Source organism: Hemiscyllium ocellatum, chromosome 5, assembly GCF_020745735.1.
Source record: "Hemiscyllium ocellatum isolate sHemOce1 chromosome 5, sHemOce1.pat.X.cur, whole genome shotgun sequence".
NCBI lineage: Eukaryota > Metazoa > Chordata > Chondrichthyes > Orectolobiformes > Hemiscylliidae > Hemiscyllium > Hemiscyllium ocellatum.
Genome location: NC_083405.1, coordinates 75567640 through 75588470, shown reverse-complemented (window position 1 = coordinate 75588470; position 20831 = coordinate 75567640). Strand labels below are relative to the sequence as shown.

General features: G+C 40.2%; 1 protein-coding gene across 1 annotated transcript in view; it reads left to right on the top strand.

Annotated features, from left to right (window-relative positions):
• Positions 1–20831, top strand: part of vopp1b (VOPP1 WW domain binding protein b) — a 66387-nt gene that overhangs the window by 19544 nt on the left and 26012 nt on the right. Inside the window, exon 2 of the mRNA XM_060825504.1 lies at positions 14079–14137. Within this exon, the coding sequence (XP_060681487.1) occupies positions 14079–14137 (59 nt within the window). The remainder of the gene's footprint in view (positions 1–14078; positions 14138–20831) is intronic.

The following is a 20831-nucleotide window of genomic DNA, read 5'->3' as shown; positions in this document are numbered from 1 at the left end:
TGTTTCTCTCACTATTCATCATCTGTATCTTGATTCTCCAGAACTAAAGTAATTTCTTAACTATTGGTACCAATACCATATTTGATTAGAATTAGTTATTTCTCTGCCATTACCTAGCTCCCTATTCTACTTAATTGTCATATATGCCCAATATTCAGAGCCCTGTTCATGTCACCCTGCAGCCAAGTCTCCATAATGGCTATCGGATCATATTTACTCATTGTGCACTGCCAGTTCATTTACTTTGTATCTGAATGTGCATAGCATTCATATCAGTGTTTTTTTTTGTTGGTTACTTTTGTAGCATTTAGCCTTGACTGCATTTATGTTCTTAAGAGTCTTTTTTTTATTTCCCCACTGTGTCCCTTCCTGAGGTATTTTTTCACATTAGTATTTTGCTATCTTGCTTCAACTCTATCCCTTGATTTGCCCAAGCTTGAACTACCTTTCCTCACCCCTGTACTTCCCTAGTTATGCAGCTTGTGAGAAAACCAGTCCCAGCATGGTTCAAGTGTTGACTACCACCTTACAGATCCCACTTTTTCCACTATACTGGATTTAGTGCCCAACACACCATAGGTCAGTTCTCCACCACCAGAATTGAATCCTTCATTTACTTCTCTATCATATTTATCTTTATGCCAATTTGCGCATGCTCAGGCAAAAATTACTGCCTTTTGAGGTTCTGTTGTTTTTATTTAAGTACCTAATTTGTCATACTCTGTCACCAGAATCTCTTTCCTTGGTCTGCCTTGATGACTGATACTGACGTGGATCACATATTATCTATCCTCTCTCTCCACTGTAATTTTATCTCCAGTCCAGAATAGATATCACGAACCTTGTACTGGTTAGATAATGTAGCTGTCTGGAGTCACATTCCCTCGAGTAGAAAACAACATCACTCCTCTTCGTGACCCTGTCTCTTACTATCCCTACATTCCTTCTTGCTCCCTTCTCTTGAATGCTGTCCTCTACAATGGTGCCATAACCAGTTTCCTTAACCAACTGCAGCCTTCAATCTTGTTTAAGAATGCTAAGAAAATCTCTAAACCTGTTGTACAATTGCAAAGGCTGAGGTTTTTATTTTCTATGTCCCTTACCTACCTTACTTGCAGCCACACCGTGCTGGTCTATGACCATTGACTAAATCAAAGAACCCAATTCTAAGGGGTGTAACCACCACCTGGTATAAAGTGTCCAGCTAAATTTCCCCCTTCCTGATCTGCAGCTCAGTCTCCCCGGAGCAGGATGGGCTGAAGGGTTTTGGAGGAGATATTGTTCCTATTTCTTGTGGTCTGATTCTGAGCTAAAGTACTTGAAGCCACAGCACTCACTGCAGATATGTTATTTTTGTGGATCACATCCAGATCTAGAAGCACTCTCATTTTGCAATTGCTGAACATCACCTGTACTGTCATCTCTAATATGTTAATTAATTAAATTGGCAATTGCAACCTCATTTAAAATTAAAGCAGCTTACACTTCTTAATACATTTTAGCACTGTCAACTTTACAGTACTGATAGTACAAAACTTTCATTAGTGATAATAATTCAAGTTTCTAATAATACAAATTACTGATTTACCTGCTCCTTCAGCACAAAATTGTAAATTAAATGCTGGATGCTAAGAACAAAAGTAGTTTAAAACAAAATCACCTCCCCACCATTTACTAAACTAAGCAGACTTATTGTAATAGGGGAGGCAATGGCCTAGTGATATTATCGCTGGATTGTTAATTCAGAGACCCACATAATGTTCTCAGGATGTGGGTTTGAATCCTGCCACAGGCAGCTTGTGGAATTTGAACTCAAAAAATATCTGGAATTAAAAACCCTGTCTTTTAATTGTTGGAAAAACCCATCAGGTTTACTAATAGGAAGGAAACTGCCATCCTTATCTGGTCTGGCTGACATGTGATGCCAGACCCATGGCAATGTGGTTAACTCTTAACTGCCCTCTGGGCTATTAGGGTTGGGTAATAAATGCTTCTCATGAATGAATTAAAAGAAAAATAGATTTTACTTAAAACGCCTCTTTCCCAATGCAGAAATCTCACTTGGGACCAAATTCCAAGATGTGGCAACTCTGAGCCTGTCTCTCTCAGGTAAACATTGCTTCACACGGTTGTGCTGCTTTACTAATCGTGTGTTTTAAGATTCCTTTTCTTTCTCAAACTGTTATTATCATTGACTAGCAGAGCTTCCTTGTGCAGTGATCAATACCTATTCAGGAATGGGATTTCAGGTAACTGCCACTATCGGCAACTGCCTGTTTAGGTTATTTTATTTGCTAGGTCTGATCTGACTCTTTTTAAAATAATAAACTGAGAAGTTTTCCCAGTTGCATTCCCACTTTGAATGAAATTTCCAGGTGTACTTATTCAGCCTCTATCTTGCTCAGGTATAGTCTTCCTTTGAAGACTGCTTCATTATGTGAAACTTGTTGTTATCCTTTTCAGTTTTTAATTTGAAGTGCAAATTTTATTTTAAACTTTGTCAGTCTTGTTACTAGATATCAAATATAAAATATACAGTTATGACATGGGGTAAACCCTTCTGCTAATTTAAACCCGACACAGAAAGTAGCTCACCTTGCGCCGTAATCTGTTAAATTTTGAGAGGTAAAGAACTATCCTAGAGGTCACTATTTAAAGTAAAAGTTAACAATTTTACTTTTTAAGTCCAACAGAGAACATTAAAACAACAGCTATTTACAACTCCTTTCTCTTAAACCCATCATTTACCTCCCACTCTACAATACTGGTCCAATTTAAAACAAACAGTCAGCTTTGTCAATTCTCCTTTGTAAATTTTCCTCTGTAGATTTTGAGGTCGGTTTTGATGTTTTGTTGCACAACTTCTTATAGACAGGTACGTTTCAGAGAGCTCTTCAGCTAGCAGTCTATATTTTTTGGTGTCCTTGGCAGTTCTCCCCCTAACTGTTCAAAATGTCCAGTTTATACCCCAGAATTGGTTTCATTGGTTTTGATGTTGTCAAAATACAGTAGCACCTCGACATACGAATGACCGCGTTCATGTACAAATCGGTTTATGAAACAGGATTGTACATAAAACTTTGCTTCAACGTACATACGAAATTCAAGGTACGAACGTATAAAGCCCGTGTGAGACCACGTGGTTTCATTGTTCTGGTTTGCTACGCGCTTGTTGAACACAAAAGCTCTCTGGTCCCGCGTGATCTCATTCAGTTCGTCTTTGGTGCATGCGCTGTGAACAGCCATCCAAGCATTCTTACGCTATCCGAACAAGGGGAAAAATTGATTCAGTTCGCGAACCGGGTCCCGGAACAGATTAAGTTCATAAGTCAAGGCGCTACTGTACTAAATTTGAATTTGATTGGATTTTGAAAGCATGGCATTCCAACTGGAACTCTATCAACAAACACATCGAGTTCGACCCTATCCACCACCCCTGAGAAAAAGAACCGGAAATGATGTCACCACGGGAAATGATGTCACTACCGGGAAAGACATCACTAATCCAAAGAAACCCAAACATATAAATAGAAAGCAGGAATTATTAACAGTGCTTTGCCTGGAAACCCACTGAAGATGTTAAACTTAGTAGGGTGATGAAACGTCTGGAAATGAATCTTCCAGCTCAGCGAGCAAACCTTCATTCAGAATCTCAACATGAGCTACAAAACTTGCTTCTCTCAAACTCACTACTACAATTCATGATAGGACTACTGGATGGAGTGTCTGAAAAATGTTTTATCACCTATGACTTTTTTTTAAAAAGTAAATCCACCTGCTTGATTTGGGCTGGAGTGAGGAAGAAAATGAATATTGACACTGTTCGTTAACAAATACATGGCAAAAATGTTATTATCATGGTGAAGAACATTGCTTTGGACTAAATTTACTCAAGATAAGGAAATTACTTTATAAGGCCCTGAAAATAAGGGTAATTTATAACATTTTTTAATGTGTAACCTTTAGTCTCTAGTCCATTACAGCAGAATCTTCTCAATGTCTTTAATCTTCAATGTATTCTCAGTTTAAGCACCTATTATAACCAATATATCACTATATCTCACTTGTACATTGTCGATTTGTTATAAAATATTTTGAGAGACTAATCACCGTGATAATAAGATGGTATGTGGCCAGAATGATCTTTGTGCTATTTCTATATCATGTGTACTTGTGATAGACTTTCACACATAAAACTGGTTACTGAATAATGTGTTGTTAAATATACTTGAAACACTTTGATAGAAGTCAGACACAAGACGGAATGTATAATACTGTAGCAATGTTGACCATGCATCCAATTTTCCCTCCTTGCACACAATCTGCTTTGTTCCTCTGTTTGGCTCAGGGAGTTTTAAATTGGATAATGGTTGAGACCTGAATTATTTCCCTTTATGGAATCGAATGCTAACACACAATGTCATCAAGGTCAACTATGTGGATTATTATCAAACTAAATTGACGGCATGTAGCACCTGTGATTACAAAGTAATTATTGCTTTATGTGGAGATCTAAATTTTTATGCCAGTTATGAGGAAATGTCCCTTTAGAGCCGCATTGTTCTCTGTTGAAAGCTATCAAATCCACAGCACAACAGATAATTCACCTCCATTAGATATCAATGAATTAATTGGTTTCAAAAATATTTTGGACAATAACATTCAGGTCCGGTGACCTGTTCTGAAGGGTCACTGGACCGGAAACGTTAGTTCTGCTTTCTCTCCACAGATACTGCCAGTCCTGCTGAGTTTTTCCAGCAATTTCTGTTTTTGTTTATATACTGTATGTTTGTAGTTTCAGGACGCATCAATGCAATGGACATTTTTTGATTTGTTATAATTTGTATTCAAATTCAAGAAAGAAAAGGATTTACAATTAATTATTGCATGGCACCTTAAACCTATGCTCTCTAATTCTGGACTCCCCCACCCTAAGGAAAAGACCTTGTCTTTTTAACCTATGCATGCCGCTCATGATTTTGTAAACCTCTATAAGGTCACCCCTCAGCCTCTGACGGTCCAGGGAAAACAGCCCAGCCTATTCAGTCTCTCCCTATAGCTGAAATCCTCCAATCCTGTCAACGTCCTTGTAAATCTTTTCTGAACCCTTTCAAGTTTCACACCATCCTTTCGATAGGAGAGAGACCAGAATTGCACACAGTATTCCAAAAATGGCCGAACCAATGTCCTGTACAGTCGCAACATGACCTCCCAGCACCTACAAGAAAGTGAAGACTGCAGATGCTGGAGATCAGAGCTGAAAATGTGTTGCTGGAAAAGCGCAGCAGGTTAGGCAGCATTCAAGGAGCAGGAGAATCGACGTTTCGGGCATGAGCCCTTCTTCAGGAATGAGGAAAGTGTGCCCAGCAGGCTAAGATAAAAAGTAGGGAGGAGGGACTTTGGGGAAGGGTGTTGGAAATGCGATAGGTGGAAGGAGGTCAAGGTGAGGGTGATAGGCCGGAGTGGGGGTGGGGATGGAGAGGTCAGGAAGAAGATCGCAGGTTAGGAAGGCGGTGCTGAGTTCGAGGGATTTGACTGAGAAAGGTGGGGGGAGGGGAAATGAGGAAACTGGAGAAATCTAGGTTCATCCCTTGTGGTTGGAGGGTTCCTAGGCGGAAGATGAGGTGCTCTTCCTAATAGCATAGCAACACGACGGCTGGAGGAAGAGCGCCTCATCTTCCGCCTAGGAACCCTCCAACCACAAGGGATGAACCTAGATTTCTCCAGTTTCCTCATTTCCCCTCCCCCCACCTTTCTCAGTCAAATCCCTCAAACTCAGCACCGCCTTCCTAACCTCTCCGCCCCCACCCCCACTCCGGCCTATCACCCTCGCCTTGACCTCCTTCCACCTATCGCATTTCCAACGCCCCTCCCCCAAGGCCCTCCTCCCTACCTTTTATCTTAGCCTGCTGGACACACTTTCCTCATTCCTGAAGAAGGGCTCATGCCCAAAACTCTCCTGCTCCTTGGATGCTGCCTGACCTGCTGCCCTTTTCCAGGAACACATTTTCAGCTCCCAACACCTACATTCAACACTCTAACCACTATTCTTCACTATCCTATCTACCTGTGACTCTACTTTCAAAGAACTATGAACCTGCACTCTTTGTTCAGCAACATTCCCCAGGACCTTGTCATTAAGTGTATAATTCCTGCCTTGATTTGCCTTTCCAAAATGCAGCATTTCACATTTATCTAAATCCAACTCCATCTGCCACTCCTCAGCCATTTGGCCCATTTGATCAAGATTCCGTTGCACTCTGAGGTAACCTTCACTGTCCGCTACACCGCCAATTTTGGTGTTACCTGCAAACTTACTAACCTAACCTCCTATGTTCACATCCAAATCATTTATATAAATGCCAATATGGAGTGGACCCAGCACCGATCCTTATGGTACACCACTGGTCACAGGTCTCCAATCTGAAAAACAACTGTCTACCACCACCACCACCACCCTCTGTCTTCTACCTTCAAGGTAGCTCTGTATACAAATGACTAGTTCTTCCTGTATTCCATGAGAACTAACTTTGCCAACCAGTCTACCATGAGGAACCTTGTCAAGCACCTTGTTGAAGTCCACATAGATCACGTCCACTGCTCTACCCTCATCAATCCTCTTAGTTATTTCTTCAAAAGGTTCAGTCAAGTTTGTGAGACATGATTTCCCATGCACAACACCATGTTGACTATCCTTGATGAGTCCTTGCCTTTCCAAATGTATTTTAATCCTGACCATCCGGATTCCCTCCAAAGACTCCCGTAACGTCAATATCAGGCTCACTGGTCTATAGTTCCCTGGCATTTCCTTACCACCTTTCTTAAATAGTGGCACCACGTTAGCCAGCCTCCAGTCTTCCGGCACATCACCTGTGAGTAGTGATGATACACATATCTCAGCAAGGAGGCCAGCGAATCACTGCCCTAACCTTCCATGGAGTCTTAGGGTACACCTGATCAGGTCCTGGGGAGTCATCCACTTGTATACATTTTTAGAATCCAGCACCACCACCTCTGTAATATGGAAATTTTTCAAGATGTCATCATCTAATTCTCCACGTTCTATATCTTCCATATCCTTTTCCACAGTAAACATAAATACAAAGTACTCCCCCATCTCCTGCAGTTCCAAATATAGGCTGGCTTGCTGATCTTTGAAGAGCCCTATTCTCTCCCTCGTTACCCTTTTGTACTTAATGTATTTATAAAATACCTTTGGATTGTCCTTAACCCTATTTGCCAAAGATATCTCCTGTCCCCTTTTTGCCCTCCTGACTTCCATCTTAAGTATACATCTCCCTGCCTTTATACTTTTCTAAAGGTTCACCCAATCTCTGATGTGTGTATCTAACAAATGCTACCTTCATTTTCTTGACCAAAACCTTAATGTTTCTTGTCATCCAGATTCACTACACCTACCAGCCTTGCCTTTCACCGTAACAGGATTATACTGTCTGTGGACCTGGTTCTGTTATTTTTGAAGGCTTCCCCTTTTCCAGCTGTCCCTTACCTGCAAACATCCATTAACCTTTCCCCACCCACCCCATCAACTTTTGAAAGTTCTTGCCTAATACCATCACAGTTGGCCTTCATCCAATCTTTAACTTTAACTTTTAGATCCGGTCTATGCTTTTCCATGGCCATAATTCTATTAGTTTTAAAATGGTAGCTGGTCCCAGAGTCCTCCCCCACTCAGACCTCTGTCACTTGCCATATTTTATTTCCTAAGAGTAGGTCAAGTTTTGCGCCTTCTCAAGTAGGTACATCCACATACTGAATCAGAAATTTTTCTTGTACACACATAACAAATTCCTCTTGATCTAAACCCTGAAGACTATGGCAGTCCCAGTCTGTGTCTGGAAAGTTAAAATCCCCTACCATAACCACACTATTATTCTTACAGATAACTGAGCTCCCTTTACAAATTTGTTTCTCAATTTCCCACTGACTGTTATGGGGTCTATAGTACAATCCCAATAATGTGATCATCCCTTTTTTATTTCTCAGCTCCACTCAAATAACCTCTCTGAATGTATTTCTGGGAATATCCTCCCTCCGTACAACTGTTATCTCTCATCAAAAATGCCACTCCCCATCCTCTGCCCCACCCCGCCTTCTATCTTGCCAAAAGCATTTGTATCTTGGAACATTAACTGCCAGTTCTGTCCGTCCCTGAGCCATGTCTCTGTAATTGCTATGACATACTAGTCCTAACCATGCCCTGGCTTCCCTGTTTGACTTCTTGCATTGAAATAAATGCAGTTTAATTTATCTGCCCTACTTTGTTCCTCCCTGCTCACCCCCCCCATCGCACTTTAGTATTTTCAATCCTCTTGAGCATCTCTAACAAATCTTCGTGCCACTATATTAATCCCCATCCGATTCAGGTGCAATCCATCTTTCTTCTCCAAGTCACTTCTACCCAGAAGAGATTCCAATGATCCAAAAATATGAACCCTTCTTCCCTGCACCAGCTCTTTAGCCACATATTCATCTGTTCTATCTTCCAATTCCTACACTCACTAGCTCATACCACCGGGAGTAATCCAGATATTACCACCTTTGAGGATCTCCTTTTTAAATTTATGTCTAACTTCCTATATTATCCCTTCAGTTAAAATCAACCATGACTATTCAAAAGCAAGCTAATATCTTTCGGTGTTTTGTCACTCCTTTCATAAGCCCTCAATGTAAACAAACTTCAGTTGATGCTCCAAGAGGCATAATGGTTTGAGGTCATAGTTCTAGTAAAACCAACTTTGTTCAGTTTTAAAACCCTTCACAAAAATAAACCATCACCAATTGCCATTAGTCTGAAATCCAAGCTCCTCTTAAGAGAAACTATATGTATAAATTGCAGACACCTTTCATCACATTCTCACCACTCGCAAGAATAATAAAATGAATCTTCAAGAGGCCTTTTCACTACCCATCAAAAATGATGGAATTTTACAGTGAAGAAGGAAGCCATTCAATCCATTTTGTCTATACCAGCTCCCAAAAGAGCAAAATTCTGTAGCCCTCTAAATTAATCACTTGCAAATATATATGCAGCTCTGCTTAATATTTCAATGTTACAAACATAGCAAAACAGGTACACAAACCTTGTTCCAAAATCCAAAAAGCTCTGAAATCCGGTGTCTTTCGTGAAGTTTTTTCTCTGCATAACAAGGTTGTTTGGCATGCAGCAGGTGACCCAACTCCGCGCACACTCGACCCATGTCACTCAGATGTGACGTAGTGGCATGGCCCAGCACTGGTAGGCATCAATTGCGTCTCAGCATTGGTACTAGTCACACGTGGATCTACTGTTCAGTAGGCTATTTTTAATTTCACTGTGAAAATGTAATTTATTCTGAAATCCAAAAAATTTAGACATTCAAAAAAACAACTGGCCCCAAGGATTTCGGATAAAGGATTGTGTACCTGTACTAAGTTTCCTCTGAACTATATTTTGCATCATAGCACTAGGTTTCCTTCGTCTGTGCTTTTGAAAAAGTTTTGCTGTAGTATTTTGCTTTCCAGGCACATGAATAATTTTCAAATTGTATGGTTGCAGGGTTAAGGGCCACTAAAGTCTGAAATAGTACAAAAAATTTCAAAAGATTGTGATCTTTATAAATAACAGTTTCTTTCATATTGTTGATATTTCAAATTAATGTTGAGCTAACACAAGACTCAATGTTACTTTTCCATCTTCAAATACTACTTTTGACATGATGTCAGTTTCTTTGAAAAATAACTGACAAGATCATTTGATCTTCAGTTCGTTACTGAATGACACTGTTGACATCAACAGTTAGTTTGAATGTATTCTCATAATTAAAACCGATGGACTTGTCAGCACAGCTTTCAAATGTTCATGGACACACGGACATTTTTGTGTCCAGTTCTATATTCTGCTTTTAGTTTAATAAATCGATTGAAGGAGCCAGGGCAGTGCTGAAGATTGGAATGAAATTCTTATAAAATCCAATCATGCCAAATATAGCAAAATTTCACGTTTTATCTGAGGCATAGGGATATCCATAAAAGCCTTTCTTTCAATTATTTAGGTGTGACTTGGTCTTGTCCCAGTGGTAGCCCAAATAAGACACTTTTTGCTTTGGCAAATTTGCTCTTTATCTGATTTTTAACCAAGATTCTTCTTTGTAGTCAATTAAACAGTTCAGTCAAGTGTAAATGTTCTTCACAGATTTGCTAAACATGAGCAAGTTGTCTAAATGAGCTATGCATTTTACATTGTCCTTCAATTTTGTTATATATACCACATATATACTGTGCCAACCTTTTCTCAGCCATAGTCAGCTCTGATAGAGTCACTGGACCCAAAATGTTAATTCTGCTTTCTCTCCACTGATGATGCCAGACTTGCTGAGTATTTTTCACTCCAAACTTGGCCATTTCTATCAATGCAGTTCCCCTCAACCCCATAGTGGAATTGGATACAAGTCCATTTTTGTTTTTCTTTGCCTATTTACGCAAATTGATTTGTGATTTTTGAAATAGCCTTTGTAAGTCACATTGAATATTTGCTATCTAACCTTATGAATACCTCTATTATCTACACTGCTTGGAGGATCAACAGTTTTCAATTTCTGATTAATTCTCTAATTGTTCTGATGTTTTTTGGTCACTCCCTATTTCAATCATTTACCAAAAACACACTTTTCTTCTGACTATTGTTTCTGTCATAATGCCTCTTTAACACAACAGAGTTATTGATTCCTTCTCCTGTCTCGAGCACAAATTACATAATTTACTTCATTTAGTATATATTGGATTTGATAAGGTTCAGTGAGCCTTGCATTTAATGGTTCCCCACAGATTGATAACAATATTAACTTGTCTCTAGCATCAACAATTTGAACTTTGGCCTTTCTATTTGCTTTAGTTTTAATTGTCTGAGCATCCTTGAAGTGCAGTATCTGATTTATCAATTTTTCTTTAATAAATTTAAATGATCCCCTTGCTTCCTGCTTATATAGGTTCAGAAGGCCTGAGTGCAGTGGATGTAATTGGAATGTCTCTACTTGCAAACAGTAGCGGGAATTTCTTTACTGTAATCATTACGGCATCCTTGACAATAAGCTGTCATCAAGGGATTTAAAGTTTTAATGTAATCTTTCCAATGAACCTTGTGTCATCATTTCTTTGAATATTTTCAACATGAAATTTGAACCATGATCCGACTCTGTTTCTTTCAGTAAACCATATCCTGTGAAAAATTACACTTTCTTTACTTCTGCATTTTCCATTATTGTTTCCTAAACTTACTGTTTCAGGAAGGCTGGTTAAAACGTAACAATGCAATTAAAAGATTTGATTCACAATTGTGGTTTTAGATTGGGATCCTTGTATAATCTACTAGGACCCAGCTAAAAGATCCTTTTGAAAACTGGTATCAGGTTTTCTTTATTCATTCATGGGATGGAGGATGGTACTGGTTAGGCCAGCATTTATTGCCTACCCTTAACTGTCCTTGGGGCAGTTAAAAGTCAACCATATCGCTTTGGGTCTGGAATTAAATGTAAGCCAGATGTAGGAAGGATGGTAGTTTGGTTAGTGAACCAGATGGGATTTTCCGACAATTGGCAATGGATTCATGCTCGTCATTAGACTCTTAATTCCAGATTTTTATTGAATTGTACCATCTGCTGTGGCAGCATTTGTTACGCCTGAGGGTAACGGTATCTTGCCCTTCATTCTGCATTTGTTATTCTTATCCACATAGGCAACAAAAGCTCCATACTTGTTGGAGTGTTGGGACTAAGTCCAATTACTCTTTCTTTTCCTTGAGGCCTGTATGTGTCTACCTCAGACTCCAGCTCATCAACTCTTAGCCATAGTTCCTTTAAATGTATGTAGTTAATGGTAGATCTGATTGCTCCCCACAAACTCCCACATAATGTATAATATGGAAGTACTGGACTCCAACATGGATCAGTGCCTGTCAGAGAAAGAGAAAATAATCTGACAATGAATAGCACAGTTCTAGAATTACATGTTGGCCATTGTGCAAAAGGTTTTATCCATTCTCAGCCAAGGCATGGAAAGGACACCACACCCTTTCCCCTCAAAGCAGTGCTCTTTGAGTGGTGAATCAGTATTACCTGACTATTAGCTCTAGCCAATCAGCTCAGCTTTGAAATAAATAAGACTGCCTTGCATCAGACATGAGTTGTTAACAAACTGGAAAAAGCATGTAAGAAGTTGTAATAATTTTCTGAAGTATGAGTAAAGTGAATGAACACACTATTGCAAAGCCAACTGATATATGTGCAGAAAAAATTGAGTGTGGTTTTGTGACTACAGCAGAAATTAGAGTTAACTGCACAATGCAAGTAAATGTATGAGTCTGAGCAGCTGTTATTGTTTTGGTAAATCACAGCTAATCTTATTGTTTTCATAGTCTGTTGCTGAAGTTTAACAAAAACAAAATTAATTTGTTGCTTGTAAAATTGTCTGAGGATAGGCAGTCAAAGTCCAAGGTATAAATTGGACCTTTTGGATTAATGCCAGTAATAACTTAAATGGCAAACCTTGGAGGATATATTCTGACTTCAGCTCTTCAAGAACATGTGCAAGCAGAAAAGCATTGTTAGTTGCTTAGCATGCACAGCAGCACATTCTTGGTTTGAAAACTACTTAAAAAATAATAGGGAAATGTTGTTTTCATAACTTGTTTTATGCTCTTTCTAATCCTTCCTGCTGTTCTGCTCATCATATCCCACTTGAGTGGTGGTTTGACTGAAAGTTTTGAAGTCATTGTGAAAGACTCCGTAATTGATTTCTCTTATGTTTTCATTGTTGCTAAAACTGTTGGTGTCCCAAAATATTATATGGGGAATTAAAATCAATTTGTAAGCGACCTATATCTTTTAAATGAGGTATATACTTTAACATATTAGGCATTGTCAAGTTTTCCTGATGAAAAAACAATAGGGTCTAATGTTCTGGGTGAATTGCCTTCTCAGCTTCAGTTCTACCCTATTCACTCACTCCTGCTCTCTGTCCTGTCTCTTACTAGTTTCAGTCTATGCTGTCTCATGATCCCAACAACTCTTGCCTAATTGTTGGTAAGTAAGTTGGACCGTAATTTGAAAATGAAAAGAGCAATAGAACACAGAAAAAGGTGGTTTTCTTTACGCCACATTAAGTGAAACTTGAAATTCTAATTTAAAATTTTAAATGTGGTCAGCTTAATCAAGAAGTGTGGTGGGGGGGGTGAGGGTTGTGGTGATTTTGCTGCATAGATAAAAACATGATTTGGAGGTGCTAGTGTTGAAGTGGGGTGTACAAAGATAAAAATCGCACAACACCAGGTTGTAGTCTAACGGGTTTATTTGGCAGTGCGAGCTCCCTGAGCACTGCTGCATTATCAGGTGGTTGTCAACCATCTGATGAAGCAGCAGCGCTCTGAAAGCCAGTGCTTTCAAATAAACCGGTTGGACTATATCCTAGTGTTGTGTGACTTTTAACCAGGTAAAAACTTGTGAAATGATTTTTGTGCAGAAAAGGCACGTGCCTGTTTGAAAGTCAGGTGTTAGTGTGCAATTTTGGTCTTAATTACTATTTACCATTCTAAAGCAGACACCTGCAGTTTTAGCCCTTGAACATTGTGTTGATACAATTTTTATGGACCTGCTGCTGGACTTAACTCACCCACTTCCACTGAGCATGCGAATTGCATATTTTAAGGATGGCTCAGGTGTTGAGTAAGAGATCGCATTTGTTTTTGGACACGTCACTGCTGGTCCCGGTGGAGGCAATATAAGGGAAAAGTAACATCCTATATCCACAAGATGAAGGAGTCCAACTACATATGGTTTCCAAAGATCCATTAGATTTCCAAGTGATGCATTAGATGCTCTGTGAAAAAGTTTAAAATAAAATGGTAACAAAATGTAAATAATCTGTACTAATTTGAAACGCAGACCTTTTAACTTGCTCAGGGAAAAAAGCATTTTTGTGCTTTAGTCTAAGTATTGATGATTAAATGAATGTACTTCTATGATTAATTACTCATAAATTCTACTTTGCATTTGTCCAACGTAACTTTTTGAAAATTTTTTCAGAGTGCAACAGCCAAAAAGTACTGCTGGTTTGTGAATGCAGGATATCCCACTTATTTTACGTAAGTATTCTTTAATTAGTAACTTAATACATGTTTTTGAACACAGCACATTTTACGTCTGTTAATGTTGCAAAGATTAGCACTAAACTAAAAGTGAAATTCTGCCATTTCTGGAAACCTGAAGTCGAAACAAAGTGAAGGAAAAGCGAGCCTAATAATTCTTCTCTGGAGCTGAGGTACATGATGAGTTTTAGGTTAGAGGATGGAATTCCTGATTAATGTCTTATGCCCGAAACGTTGGTTCTCCTGCTGCACAGATGCTGCCTGATCTGATGTGCTTTTCCAGCACCACACTCACGGCTTTGATCTCCAGCATCTGCAATCCTAGAGGATGGAACAGACTGAATAACAAGAATATCATGAAACAAAACGCAATGAGTGTTGTTGTGGTTGTCTTTTAACCATTTACAAATTTGCTGCTCGCAATAGGGGAATACTGTTCAGGAGAGCAAATCATCCACACCAACCAGACATCGCAATCTGACGTAGTTCCATTTGCTAGTATTTGACCTATATCCCTTTTAAACTTTCCCATTCATATACCTATCCAGATACCTTTTAAATGTTGTAATTGTGCTCACCTCCACCACTTCCTCTGCTAGCTCGTTCCATACACACACCACCCTCTGTGTCAACAAGCTACCCCTCAGATCCTCTTTAAATCTTTCTCCGCTCACCTTAAACCTGCGCCTCTAGTTTTAAACTCCCCCACCCTTGGAAAAAGACCTTGGCTATTCACTTTATCCATGCCCCTCATGACTTTATAAACCTCTTTAAGGTCACCCATCAGTCTTTGATGCTTTGGGGAAAAAAGCCCCAGCCTATTCAGCCTCTCCCTATAACTTACACCCTCCAGTCCCAGCAACATCCTTTTTCTCTGGCAGCTCATTCCATACACCCGCCATTCTCTGTGTGAAAAGATTGCCCCTTAGATCCCCTTTATATCTTTCCCTTCTTGCCCTCAACCTTTGCCCTTTAGTTCTGGACTCTCCCACCGAAGGAAAAGACCTTGTCTATTTACCTTATCCATGCACCTCATGATTTTATAAACGTCTATAAGGTGACCCCACCACCTCCGATACTCCAGATTTGCCTTTCCAAAATGTTGGCACCTCACATTTATCAAAATTAAACTCTATCTAGCAGTCCTCAGTCCATTGACCCATCTGATCAAAATCCTGTTGTACTCTGAGGTAACCCACTTCTTCGCTGTCCACTGCATCTTCAATTTTGGTGTCATCGTCAACCTTACTAATTATGTCTCCAATGTTCACATCCAAATCATTTATATAAATGACGAAAATCAGTGGACCCAGCACCAATCCTTATGGCTCACCACTGGTCACAGGTCTCCAGTCTGAAAAACACTCTGTCTTCTACTTTTGAGCCAGTTCTGTATCCACATGGCTAGTTCTCCCTGTATTCCATGAGATCTAACCTTGCTAACCTGTCTACCAAGAGGAACCTTGTTGATTGCCTTACTGAAGTCCATCTAGATCACATCTACCGCTCTGCCCTCAGTTATCCTCTTCGCTCCTCCTTAAAAAAACTCAATCAAGTTCATGAGGCATGATTTCCCCACACAAAAAGCCATGTTGACTATTCCTAATCAGTCCTTGCCTTTCCAAATACACGTAAATCCTGTCCCTCAGGATTCCCTCCAACAACTTGCCCACCACCGATATCAGGCTCACTAGTCTGGCTTTTCCTTATTAATGGCACCATGTTAGCCAACCTCCAGTCTTATGACACCACACCTGTGACTATCACTGACATAAATATCTCAGCAAGGGGCCCAGCAATCACTTTCCTAGCTTCCTACAGAGTTCTAGGGTACACCTGATCAGATCCTGGGGATTTATCTCCTATACTCAATGTTTTGATCAATGAAGGCAATCATACCAAATGCCGCCTTCATCACCCTGTCTATCTGCGACTCCACTTTCAAGGAACTGTGCCCCTGCACCCCTAAGTCTCTTTGTCGATAACATTCTGTAGGGTCCCACCGTTAACTGTATAAGTCCTGCCCTGCTTTGTCTTACCAATATGCAACACCTCACGTTTATTTAAATTGGCTCTGCCACTGCTCAACCCATTGACTCATCTGATCAAGGTCCCTTTGTACTTTGAGTCATTTTCTTCACTGTCCACTACACTACTATTTTGGTATCATCTGTAGACTTATTAACCATGCCTCCTACATTCACATCCATGTCATTTATATAAATGATGAAAAGCAGTGGACCCAGCACTGATCCTTGTGGCACACTGCTGGTCACAAACCTCCAGTCTGAAAGGCAATCCTCTACCAATACCCTCTGTCTCCTACCATGAAGCCAATTTTGTATTCAGTTGGCTAGCTCTCCCTGGACCACATGTGGTATTAACCAGTCCACTATAGAAGACTTAAGGAAAATAAACTAATTTGAGATGGCTCAAACATCAGTCAAGTAGAATAATGGCTAATTGTTGAAATACGTGAAAATCAAACTAGTTAGTACAAAATGCAGACTTCAATTAAGCTTGTAAAGAATGGAATAGTTTTAGTCACTAGAAAGGCAGAAAGCTGCAGCACAGAACGATCTGGGCATCATTGTGCATGAATCACAAAAAGCTAACATCCAAGTTCAAGCAAACAGAGAAGGCAGATGGAATGTTGGCCTTTATTTCAAAGGGAATGGAATATAAAAGTAGGAGGTTTTTCTAAAACTACAGGGCACTAGTTAGATCATAGCTGGAGTACTGTAAATAGTTTTGGGCTCCTTGGTTCATGAAAGATATAGTGGCACTGGAGAAGGTTCACCAGGCTGATTGGTATGAAGAAACTGTTCTATGCAAACAGAAGGTTGGGCCTGTACGCATTGGAATTTTAGGATGAAAGGTGACCTTTTTGAAAAATACAAACTTTCTAAAAGATTTGACAGAATAGATGCATAAAGGTTGTTTCCCATTCTAGGAAAGCCTAAGAGCAGAGGGCATAATCTCAGAATTAGTGGATGCACATTTAAAACAGAAATTAGGAAGCATTTAATCTCTGAGGGCAGTGAATCTGTGGAATTACCACAGAGGCTGTTGAGTCTGGGTTGTTAAGACTGTGACAAATGGATTTTTAATCAGTAAGGAAATCCAGGGTTATAGGGGAAAAGGCGGGTAAGTGGAGTTACGCATTATTGAATCAGCCATAAGCTCATGAAATGGCAGAGCAGATTCGATGAGCTGAATAACCTACTTTTGCTCCTATAATAAGATCGGAAGACCTCTAACAGATGGGAGCTATTAAATGCCTGTGAGATCCACAGCAACCACATCTGCAACAAAGAACATGGAATTCAAGGATGGGCAGTGGTCCAGTGGTGTTGTCACTAGGCTACGAATGCAGAAAGCTTGGTAATGTTCTGGAGACCTGGCTTCATGGAATTTGAATTCACTGAAAATCTGGAATTGAGAGTCTGATAATGGATGGTGGCTTTCATAGTCATTAACAGAAAAAAAAATCTGGTCACTAATGCCCTTTTGGAAAGGGAATCTGCCAACCTTGCCTGGTATGATCTCCATATAACTCCAGATCTGCAGCAATGTGATTGACTGTTAATTACCCACTAAGATCGTTAAAAGAGTCACTCTGCTATAACAGTTACTAGCAAATGTCAAAAAAAAGCCAGGGTTGAGCACTTATTATCAACTAAGGCACAGAAAATGGCAAAGGCAAAAACATCCATGTTAACCCTACGATGTCCTCCTTACAAACATCTGGGCCTAGTTTCAAGATTTTCAGAACTGTCTCATAGTCTAGGTAAGGAACAGCCTGACATAGTCACGGAATCATACCTTGCACCAAATGTACCAGGCACCATTACCCCCCGAGTAACTTCACTTCCCCACTGGCAGGACAGGCCCAGTAGAAGTTGTGGTACATTGGTATACGTTCAGGAGGTCAGGACTGAGTTTCCCTGAGAGCCATCAATATTGACTCCGGACATCATGAAATCTCGTGGTAGAAGGTCAGACATGGGCAAAAAAAATCTCCGACTGACTACCATGTACCATTCTTCCTTTGCATCTGTATGTTGGAGAAAGCACTGATGGTAGCAAGGGTAGAGAATTTATTCTGAGCAATTTCAGTCACCATCAATGGTTACCCAGCTGCACCACTGCTAATAAAGCTGGTCCTAAAGGATGTCGATGTTAGATTGGGTCAGTAGCAAGTGTAAGAGGGAAAAATATACTTCATCCTTGCAAACCTGCCAGCCACTGATGAAACTGTCCATGGTGGCATCAGTAAGAATGATCACCACAGAATTTGTGGAGTTGAAGTGTTCCCCCCCCCCCCCAATCCATTGAGAATATCTTGCTTCGTATTGTATGGCATTATCACCACGCTAAGTAACTAGCAACTCAAGACAGGGCACCCATGATGAGCTGTGGTCTATCAGCAGCAGAAGTATGGTTTCTGTAACATAATCGGCAACCTCAAGGGCAAACATTACACTCATTCTACCATTACCATCCACCTGAGTTCACTAAAGGATGCAGGAGGACATACTAGGAACAACACTCCTAAAAATGAAGTGGCAATCTCATGTAGCTAAAAGTCGGGACTAATTTGCATGCGAGCAGCATAAGCCCAAGTGATTCCACAATCAATAGATCAGATCTAAGCTCTGCAGTACCATCACATCTAGTCTTAATGATTTTATGTCATGATGTGGAGGTGCCTTTGTTGCACTGCGTTGGACAAGGTCAAAAATCTCATGACACCAGGTTATCATTCAACAGGTTTATTTGAAAACACAAGCTTTCAGATCCTTGCTCCTTCTCCAGGTGGGAATTAGTGGAAATCAGGAATTGGCTCTCCATTGGCTGGAGTCATACTGGCCCCAATGAAGATGGTTCTGGTTGTTGGAGATCAGTCATCTCAGCTGCAGGGCATCTCTACAGGCGTTCCTCAGGGTTGTGACCTAGATTCAACCATTTTCAGCTGCTTCATTGACAACCTTCCCTCTGTCATAAAGTCAGAAAGGGGGATCCTTGCTGATGATTGCGCACCATGTTCAGCACCATTCGCCACTCCTTATAAACTGAGGCAGTCCATGACCTAATGCAGCAAAATTTGGGCTGAAATGTGACAAATAACATTCATGCTTCACAAATGCTAGACAATCAGTATTTCCAATAAGAAGGAATCAAACCATTCAATGTTGTTACCATCAATGAATCTCCCACTGTCAACATCCTGAGGGTTACCATTGACCAGAAACTGAACTGGTCGAGTTAGATGTAATATATATATATTCTATAATATATTTTTGTGTGTGGCTACAAGAGGGGGTCAGATGCTATGAATCCTCCAGCTTGTAACTTGTCTCCTGACTCCCTAAAGCCCGCACACCATTTGCAAGGTACATTTCAAGAGTGTGATAGAATACTCCTCCCTTGGCTGATTGAGTACAAGTCCAACAACACTCAAGCAGCTTGACACCATCCAGGACAAAACAGCCTGCTTGATTGGCACCGTATCCACAAACAAGTATTCCCTCCACACTGATGCTCAGCAGCAGCAACAAGATGCCATCTGTAAGATGCACTGTTGAAATTCACCAACATTTCTTAGGCAGCATCTTCCAAGCCCAATATCACTTCCACCTGGAAGGACAAGTACAGATATGTGGGAAAACCAACGTGTATGTATTCACCTTCAAGACACTCACCATCCTGATTTGGAAATATATTAGGAAGATATATTCCTAAGGGCAAGATGGTTCTGCCTACAGAATATGGGCATCAGTGATTGGAACCAGTCTTTCAGCTGTTGGCATGGAGAAGGTGTTTGTCATCAAAACCTGGTCACTAGTTAAGACACCAATCAGCCACTTATTGCCAGCCATAACTGCATCTAAGCCCTTGGCAGCAGCTCCGATTATAATTAGAACCCCCATCTCCTGTCCTTTTCCAGGAATACACACAAAAGGGGTTTAGATAATTACCTGTGTGTTCTTCTGGTATTGCAGTTCTGTGGGGCTTGTGTGCAGCTGGCACACCTGCATTTGCAAGTAGAAGAAAAAGCCTCTTGCTCACAGATTGCAGTCAGGTCAGCAAAATCCACTGTCGAAAAGGAAAAGAGACAATTCCCTTTGCCTGATTTGCAGAAGGAAATATCCCCAGACTGTCATGGATGAAGGGGGTATTAGGAGTGACGTCAAATTAACTTTTTACCCTTTTAAGTCAGTGTGATATCGTTGACTTGCTCTTTCTCCCTTTTGTCCCCGCTCTTACGGAAATAGGCTGAACCCTGGTTTTAGAGTTTCAAGCTTAAAAATAAATTGATGGCAAAATCCCCTGAGAGTTGCAAGATAGCAAGAAAAAAGCCAAATAGTGAAGTTAAAAATGGGAGTTTTTTTTAAAATCAGATTGGTATTTCTTTATTTAAAATGCTGGTATTAGTTTAAATAACTTAGAATTTAATGCAAAAACAGAAATTGTGGCGAAAACTTAGCGGGTCTGGCAACATCTATGAAGAAAAAGCCGAGTTAACCTTTTGGGTCCAGTGACTCTTCAGATGCTGCCAAACCTGCTGAGTTTTTTTGTTTTTCCTTCTGATTTCCAGTTTCCACAGTTCTTTGGGTGTTTTTTGGTAGAATCCAGTGAGTTGGCCAATGTACAAATTCCTGCCCTGGGAGTTGGCATGAAGGTGAAA